The sequence below is a fragment of the Chiloscyllium plagiosum genome, chromosome 45 (assembly GCF_004010195.1).
Source record: "Chiloscyllium plagiosum isolate BGI_BamShark_2017 chromosome 45, ASM401019v2, whole genome shotgun sequence".
Lineage (NCBI taxonomy): Eukaryota > Metazoa > Chordata > Chondrichthyes > Orectolobiformes > Hemiscylliidae > Chiloscyllium > Chiloscyllium plagiosum.
This window is the reverse complement of record NC_057754.1, coordinates 1095050-1103815: the sequence shown is the minus strand read 5'-3', so window position 1 is coordinate 1103815 and position 8766 is coordinate 1095050. Positions and strand designations below refer to the sequence as shown.

General features: G+C 49.6%; 2 protein-coding genes across 2 annotated transcripts in view; both read right to left on the bottom strand.

Moving 5' to 3' along the window:
• Window positions 1-1103, bottom strand: part of LOC122543974 (neutral alpha-glucosidase AB-like) — a 17032-nt gene extending 15929 nt beyond the window's left edge. The window contains exon 1 of the mRNA XM_043682983.1: window positions 1054-1103. Within this exon, the coding sequence (XP_043538918.1) occupies window positions 1054-1103 (50 nt within the window). The remainder of the gene's footprint in view (window positions 1-1053) is intronic.
• Window positions 1104-1346: 243 nt separating this feature from the next.
• Window positions 1347-8766, bottom strand: part of LOC122543796 (histone acetyltransferase KAT5-like) — a 16908-nt gene continuing 9488 nt past the window's right edge. Inside the window, exons 2-5 of the mRNA XM_043682576.1 lie at window positions 7725-7793; window positions 6885-7021; window positions 4729-4794; window positions 1347-1524 (exon numbers count right to left, since the gene is read on the bottom strand). Of these exons, the coding sequence (XP_043538511.1) occupies window positions 1381-1524; window positions 4729-4794; window positions 6885-7021; window positions 7725-7793 (416 nt within the window). The 3' untranslated portion in view covers window positions 1347-1380. The remainder of the gene's footprint in view (window positions 1525-4728; window positions 4795-6884; window positions 7022-7724; window positions 7794-8766) is intronic.

Here is an 8766-nt window from a genome sequence, read left to right as displayed (position 1 = left end):
GTCTACTGGGAGCCATTTCCCCAATTCTACATCAGCAAAGGATCTGGAAACCTCGACCTGCATTCCCACTGCACCCCTTCCACCAACAGGCTCGCTGAGGGATAACCCAGCCTTTCAAGGGTAAGATTTTGAGATTTCTGTTGGGTGAGGATATTGAGTGATACGGGGCTAACAGGTATGAAGGGGGCTAAGTGGACCTCCTGCTGGTCCCACATAATAGGCACAAGGAGGGGGCTTGCTCAAGGGGCTGAAGGATTTCTTTATTCCCATATAAATGGTCCAAGTTGGGGGGGGGGGGGGGGAAGGTGGGGTTGGAGATGTCGAATGGCCCCCTGTTCCTGAACTAAGGAATACCCAGTAGTAACAGCGCCTGCTGACTGACAGCAAGCAAAGGACTTAGAAAGCAGTGGGTTTGAAGAGAATCTTGTCTCTATTAATCGATGTGTGTGACACTGCCATTGGAAGGTGAAGGATTCGGAGACAAGCTCATGACTAGTCAGATGGCTCACTGGGCCAGGGTGGGGGTACACAGGATGGAAGGGCAGATTGGATTTCAAGTTGGACGCAAAGTCAGCAAGTTTGCCAGAGTGAAAGGTCGTCCGGGCTGCAGTCTATAACGCACCTGACCAGATTGCAGAAAGCAAGGAGTTAAAGCAAAGATACACTCAAATCATTGGGAACATTGCAAAACATTTCTATTCCCCCATTCAGCCTGTCTCCTATCAGATATATTCACCACCGTTGTGCACATTCTGCCAAAAGTACCCCAAACTGGGCGGTTCCCATGTAAACAGGTCACGCTGTGGTTGCACCCTCTCACCAGTGGAGGTGCTGCTGCGCCGTGACATGTTTACTTAGGGAGTTCCCATTGTAAATGTGGACAGCCGGCCTGGCCAAAGGTAGCGCGGCAGTGTGACATAGAGCACAGGTCTGGACGCAGATACAGTAATCTAACCCAACATGAGGAGAGGTTACAGTAGTATAACCCAACGTCACTCACTCCTTGGACGATGGACACATTTAAACTCAAAGAGCAGAGGACTGATCTCCCACCAGGGCCCTGCAGCTTTCTCCCCTTTGTCCCCGGCCTGCAGGGCTGCCATCATAAAACCAGGTTTGTATTGGATGGACACTTGCTGGCACCCAGGGATGACAGGTCAGATACCAGACTGTGGCGCTAAGGTTTGGGGGTACGGTGGTTGTGCTGGCTAGAGCACACGCCAACACAACAGAAAGCCACGGAGACATTTTAATGGGTGGCTGTGGTGCCGATGTATTGGGCATCCGATCCGAGAGGGAGTGTGGGGCGGGGAGTAACAATCCAGAACATGGGTACTACGGGGCTAGAAAGGGGTTAAATTGCATCACAACTGACTCAAATCACCAGCAAGCGGTCAAACAAGTATAAAGGCAACTCACGGATAACAAATTTTTTGTGACGTTTTCGATGCTGTTGGTCCTGTCTGGTATCTTCACGACAGAGACCCTTTGTAAACTAGCACTTGAGGCTAAGTAAGGCAAGCCCTGCTCCACACAATACCATAGAAGGGGGAGAAAGAGACACAACAGGTTATCCTGGTAGAGTGACCAATGGCAGCCTGACTGATTGATGCTCAGCTGGTCTCCAAATCCCCACTGTGGCCTCCTCCCTATCGCTGTCACCTCCGCCAGCCCCTACAACCCTCCAAGATCTCTGTGCTCCTCCAACTCCAGCCTCTTGAGCATCCACCGCTTTCCATCGGCCCACCACTGGTGCCTTCAGCTGCCTGAGACATCAAGCTGCGAAACTCCCTCAGTAAACCTCTCTGGCTCTCTCTCCTCCTTTACACCGAGCGAGCCCCTGATATCGCCCTCATTCTGCCTGGGATTTACGTTCCTGTGAAGTGTCTTAGGAAATCGACATTGAGACATTGTGGACAGTGGGATTCCGATACTCCACGGCCCAGGGACCAGGAAGTCGGACTCTCTCGACATGAAGGCTCCATTCAGGCAGGAGGGGAGCCGCTAGATGAATCAGTTGGTCACTCAAGCACTAACAGTCCCAAGCTGAGCTATAAGAGTTGCTGCTCCCCCGGCTATTAACCTGAACCAGGCTACCTGTTGTACAGGGACCCATTACCGTTGCAACTTGAGCCGAAGACTATGCAATGGGTTTCTGACAGTGGCTCATCTAAATACGGTGCTGGCTTCACCAAACACATGCACACACATGTCGTCCAGCTAAGGATTGGGGAGGCACGGGGAGTGGAACACTGCTTTCTCATTAGAGCCCCCTCCCTCGCCCATCAATACTGGTGTAATTATAGTCTCTTCCCCCATCACCTACCCACAGTGAGAGACTTGCATTTATATGAAAAAGAAAAGCCCCTTTCACCACTGCAGGGCAGGACCACCAATGTAGGGAATGTGGCAGTCACACTGGCACAGAAACAAATGGCTGTTGGTCCAGGGGGTAAGGTCTTGTCACCAGGGAGTACACTACTGATGAGTTGCTGCCACGTTAAAGCAGGGTGGCTGGCCTTGTGTAATGGCAAAAAAAACCCCATGATCCAGAAATCCATTCACAGAGGGCCCAGTCTGCTTGTGGGTCATAGTCGACTGAACATTGCTAAGTTACTCACAGACACAGTACAATACACAACAGGACTGTACACGGTACGCAAGGTTCCTATTTCTCCAGCTCCTTTCCCCACCTCAGGGTGTCTCAAAGCTCCGCAGCCAATTCCAGACTTTACAGAAGGAAATGCAGCAGCCAGACACAAAGCAACAGCCCCCAATTAAATAAATGACCAGATACTCTATCTGTAGCACTGGACACAGGGATTACCACTGAGGGCAGTGGGTGAACTCTCTCACTTTTACAAAATAGCAATTGTGGATTATTTCACTTACACGTGAGAAGGGTCCATCAAAAATAAAAGGGACACCCCTCCCCCACCAAAATGGCAACGCTCTCCTGGCCCAGCACTGTGCTGGGAGTGCTGACCTGGAATACGGGGCTCAGGCCTCCAGCATGGGGCTAACACTCAGACCCTTGTGATCCAGAAGGGAAGAGTAATCACACCCAGACTCACCAGGGTGGCGTTCAGGAGTGAGAAGCTGGAGAGTTTTAACATGCTGTCCCCTTCACCCAGGCCAGACTGGCCCAAAGCAGGCAAGCGATTCATCCATTAAACTAAGGGCATTGTTTCAGGTAACTGAGCACTTCAGTTGGTTAAAACTACCCCGACTCGAGTTTGTCAGTCCCACTCTCAATCATCAAGGAGATGTCAGCTGAGGCCAGAGCTCACACAGGGACGGGGGTGAGATCCCCACCCCACACTGAATTCCCTCATCAATTCAAAACCTCTAACTCGGTCTTGAATGTACCTAGTGGCCCAGACTCCACTCGTCTTTGGTGGAAGAGAATTCTACAAACTCATGACCCTAGGAGTCAAGGGATTCCTCCTCATCTCCATGGACCCCAGCCCCTCCCATCCTGAGGGTGTGTCTCCTTGTTCTAGACATCCCCTGTGACGGGAAACATCCTCTCAGGACTTTATATGTTTCAATAAGATCATCTCTCAGTATTCTAAACTCTTAACGGATACTAGCCTAACACCGATCCAATGACTCTGTCCCCAACTCGCCCCAACACTGTCCCAAGTCGTTAGACTCATAGAATCCCTGCAATGTGTACACCAAGCCCATACTGACCCTTCTAACAGGGTCCCTCCTAGACTTACCCTATCCCTGCATTTCCCACAGGCAATCCACCTACACATCCCTGGTCACTGCAAGGCACTGTAGCACAGCCAATCCATCGAACCTTCACACCTTTGGATTGTGGGAGGAACCCCACGCAGACCACGGGGAGAATGTGCAACTTCCACACAGACAGTTGCCGGAGGGTGGAATCGAACCTGGGACCCTGGTGCTGTAACGCAGCAACGCTAACCACTGAGCCACCGTGCCACCCCTTCCTGCCAGGAAAACAGGCAGGCATTGTTAATGGGTGAAGGGAGGACGGGAAATAGTGACTGGAAGATGCGGTGAGCCAAATTCCACCATTCATTCAGTTAGCTCACAACTAAACTGTCTCCCCACTTTGATCCTGCAACTTCACAAACCCACCCCCCAGTTACAAAGAAAAAAAAAACAGATTAATCTCAGTTTTGGCATTTCCCAGTGGGCAGCTCCTGCCTGGAGATTCCCCTCCACGGACCCGAATGAATCCTTTTCACCAACCCCAGGCTGGGGCTGCTCACCACCAACACCATGATTGACCCTGTTTTGTTTTACCAAATCATCCCAAAGCCCGAGATGCAGTCACCCCTTAACCTTCGACACTCGAGGGAACGGAAGCCTAGTCTGTGGGACCCCCCCCCCCCAATCAGAGGCTGGTGAACTTCTATCCAAACTAGCAGGGAGCTATGATGCAGCTGAACTGTAAACAATCAGGAGGAGGAATGAAGAGGGACAAATAACCTCTGCCAGTCTCTGCAGTGATGCGGTGGCAGAGTACAGAGTCAGGGAGGTCATTAAGATGCCCTCCAATAAAGCCCAGGGTGACTGGTGAGAGGGAGGGGGATGGGTGGAGGCAATGGGGACCAGTAATCATCAAAAGAAATGAACAAGCAATTTAAATGGCTGTGGCTGGGACAGAGGCACTGCACTGACTGTCATTAATAACATCAACTGGAAGGTAGAGACAGCCCTCTTGGAACAGGATTAAGAAATCTGCAGTACCGGTGTTGGAATGGTTTTGCCAATCCCTGCTGCTGATGTGTGCAGTGAAAGATCGAGTGTCTTCTTCTGAGGAGGAATAGAGATTAGGTTACTCACGTACACGGTCCAACAACACAAATACGGCTGCTTTTGCCAGGCTTCAACACGTTCCAGGGCCTCGCTACCCCACCCTTGTTCCTGCTGCCTCCAACCCTACACCTCCCCTCACCACCACCCCCCCCCCCCACCACCACCGACTCCATCCCATATCCTCACCCCTCTCTCTCTCTCTCCATCTCAATCCCGGCCACGAGAAACACCCCCATGGCCACCCAACTGAGACCAGCTCATGCAGCAAGTAACAAGGGGCAGAGGTGTTTGGGTGGGGGTGGGGGTGGGGGAGGGTCTAAGAGATCATTAAAAGCTCGTAGACAAGGATAACAAAAACCAGAACTGAATGAGGCGAAGGGGAAGTCGGCCGTGACGTTGAGGGGCCTGTAGCTGAAAGGTGTACACAAAACCCTGGTCAGACTTCACCTGCTGTCACTGTGCTCAGTCCCTGACCTCAGGATGGGGGGGGGGGGGGAAGAGGAGGGGAAACTGGGGGCAGTGCAGCAGACGGTGCCAGTTACAGGTATTAGCTGGAAGGATGCTACATCTGGATATGCAGCTGTACACATCGGAGCCAATACAGTGGGCGTGAGTGACTGAACTTTAGGCAGAGTGTGGATCTCAGATGGTTGAATAGGAAATAAGACAGCAAAGCTTAAAATAAAATCCCATGATTCGCATAAACATATGATGAGTCTTAGAGAGTGCAAATGAAAATATCATTCCGAACAATTTGAAGCTACAATTCGGCTCTTTCTTTTAGTGCATTTCAAACAGCTTAGCGTTTACTTCGACACTTCTATTTACCAACAATGGGAAATACATTGATAGTCCAGAGAAACCGAGTTCAAATCCCAACTTGGCATCTTGCAAATTTGAATTCCGTTTGAAAAGGAAATCTGGGATTAATAATGGTCATTATCAGTAAAAGTGGCCTTGAAGCATGAGGGATTGTCGTAAAAATGTGAGCAGTTCACAAATATCTTTGAGGGAAGGAAATCTGCTCCAGTCCTCGCCAGCGTGTTTGACTCTCAAATGCCCCTGAAGTGTTTTAGCAAGACATGAGTTGTATCATTAGCACCTTGGGGGCAACGAAGGATGGACAATAAATGCCTACCTTGCCAGCAACACCAATATCCCCATAATTGAATAAAATGGTTTTCCATCCATTGTGCTGGGGTTATCTCCTTGAGCTGAAGAAGGGCTCATGCCCGAAACGTCGATTCTCCTGCTCCTTGGATGCTGCCTGACCTGCTGCGCTTTTCCAGCAACGCATTTTCAGCTCTTATCTCCTTGAGCTGTCTATTCTAATCCCACTCTCTGGCTCTTTGCCCATCTCCTTTTAATCCCAGCCCTTCGAATCTTTTTTTCAAATTGCCTTTGAACTGAACCTTTGCGTCATTAGCTTTAGTAACCTGCTGTGTGAAAGCATCACTTCACTCTTATCTGTGTTGGCCTGTACCACTGGACCGTGTTGCACATATGGAGGAGAATGGGGACCACGCTTACTCTAATAGTGAAATGTAAAATTTGGAGGAATGGTCAAAATATTGATCCTCAAACCTGAAACCAGGCCTGTCATTTGCCAGAGAGTGAGACAAGTTGAATTTGAGTCCATTTGTCACAGTATCAGGTGGAATGTGCACAGTCAAACCAAGAGTCACTTGGTAGCACAGAACTGGACTATCGCTAAAAGAATAGACGGATGCTGATAAAGCTTATTTATCCATCCATCAGGACAGAACTGCAAGAATATCAAATCCCAAAGGGAAAAGCCATTTAAACTACATGAGGAGAGGGTTTTGACCCATTGTCAAGTGGACTCTGAATTTTTAGCCTCTCTCTCCCCCTCTTCATCCCCATCGCTCCCCCCACCCCCACAACACTGCTCCCCATCCACTCCTTACTGGCCCCATTTCTCTCTGTCCTCCCCTCGCAGACTCCCTGTCTGGCCTCGGAGACCCCTCTCTCTGTCCTCCTCACGTAGCATCTCTTTCTCTCTCTTTGCACCCTGTATCCTTTATGTCTCTCTCTCTATCTCTGGAGACGTTTATGAGGGTCATTACCAGATCTCTCTCCGGAGAGCTCGGCCTGGATCCTGGGAGGCCATTCTTAGTTGGAGTCTTAGCTTCCTTTTTCGGGAACTGGATTTTCTTTAGATCCAACCTTTCTGGAGTCACCCACTCGTCCAGACGCTTGTTAACTATAAATAAAAAAGATTGGACTTGAACACCCAGCCCAGTGAGAAAAGAGAGACCTGAAAAGCCAAACGCCGCTCACCCCGGATTACCAGCTGGACCCCACACTCCTCAGGCTCCCAACTACCCGGAACCAACATTACTACCTCGATGCCACCCTTCTCACCTTTCCAGCAAACACCTTCACCTCTGATAACCACCACACTCCACAGCATGGCAAAACCTTCAGATTCCCACCTTGTGCAGTATTTTCCTTTCAATCAACACCAGCCAGACTCACTGCTGCTATCACACACCCAACACATTTATTGAACACACCTGTCCCCACCAGTACTGTACCCCAGTGTTATACAGGGACAGACCTGTCCCCACCAGTACTGTACCCCAGTGTTATACAGTGACAGACCTGTCCCCACCAGTACTGTACCCCAGTGTTATACAGGGACAGACCTGTCCCCCACCAGTACTGTACCCCAGTGTTACACAGGGACAGGCCTGTCCCCACCAGTACTGTACCCCCGGGTTATACAGTGACACACCTATCCCCATTAGTACTGTACCCCAGTGTTATACAGTGACAGGCCTGTCCCCACCAGTACTGTACCCCAGTGTTATACAGGGATAGACCTGTCCCCACCAGTCCTGTACCCCCGGGTTATATAGATGGGAATGCACTGTGTGAAGTGTGACATTATGAATAATACTTACAGTCTATGTAATGGACATAGAACACCTTTCGCCCGCTGATGTCTTTAACGCTGAGGATTTCAGCGAGAGCTGGAGTGAAAAGAAGCAAATAACACGTTAATTTTCCTCAAGTGAATGGCCGCAGACAGGTACACGTCATTTCAAACCCAGAGATGGCCTGAGCCAGCTTCAGCACATAGCACTCACTCCATGGTAACCCTTTTCTTCAACCTTCCCACTCTGCATGCAGTGCTCTCAGCCTGCCCAGCTTGTTATTCCGATTCTCTGGGACTGCCCACCCCTGAAGAGGTCCACTCCACTCTGACACCCATCCTAGTTACAGCTGACCATTCAGCCCCTCTAGAATTAAACAATAAACATTCCCTTTACAGGCCTTGATAGGCTGCCAGTATGTACAGTAGGTATGAACTTTAAACACTACCGTTACCAAAGGCTGGCTAATATTCACGGCCTGACATTTCACCCTCCAGATATTAACTGACCAGTTAATAAATCATTTGATTAATATGCATATGGCCAAGCCGACACTTCAAAAATTATCTCACTGGCTGCCAAATATTCTTCTGGCAATGTCCCAAGGGTGGTGCAGTTGCTATCTAGATGCAATTCCTTCCTTTGCTCCATCCCTGCTTGGGGTAACAGCAGCACCCTCGTGGGGTTTGCACCCAAAATGACACCATTGACCCCCCCCAGTGGCCTGGAAGGTGTTACTGCACAAGCTGAATACCTCATACTTAACTAAAGCCAACTAAAATAGCAAGTCCAAAGGGAATAACTCAGCTGTGGCCCCAGAGAAATACAGGAAGCATAAGAGGGAATTTAAGAAAGCAATTAGAAGAGTGAAAACGGGGAAATAAAAACGGATTTGTGAATAGGATTAAGGAGAACCCTAAGATATTTTATAAATACACTAAAGGGAAGAGGTTTTTTTTCCAAGTTAGGGATTTTATTAAAAAAAAAGACCACACTGTTGACTGATCCCTACAAATCCAATGTGGCGGGGGGGGGGGGGGCGGGGGGGGGGTAAGTGCTCAGAGTAACA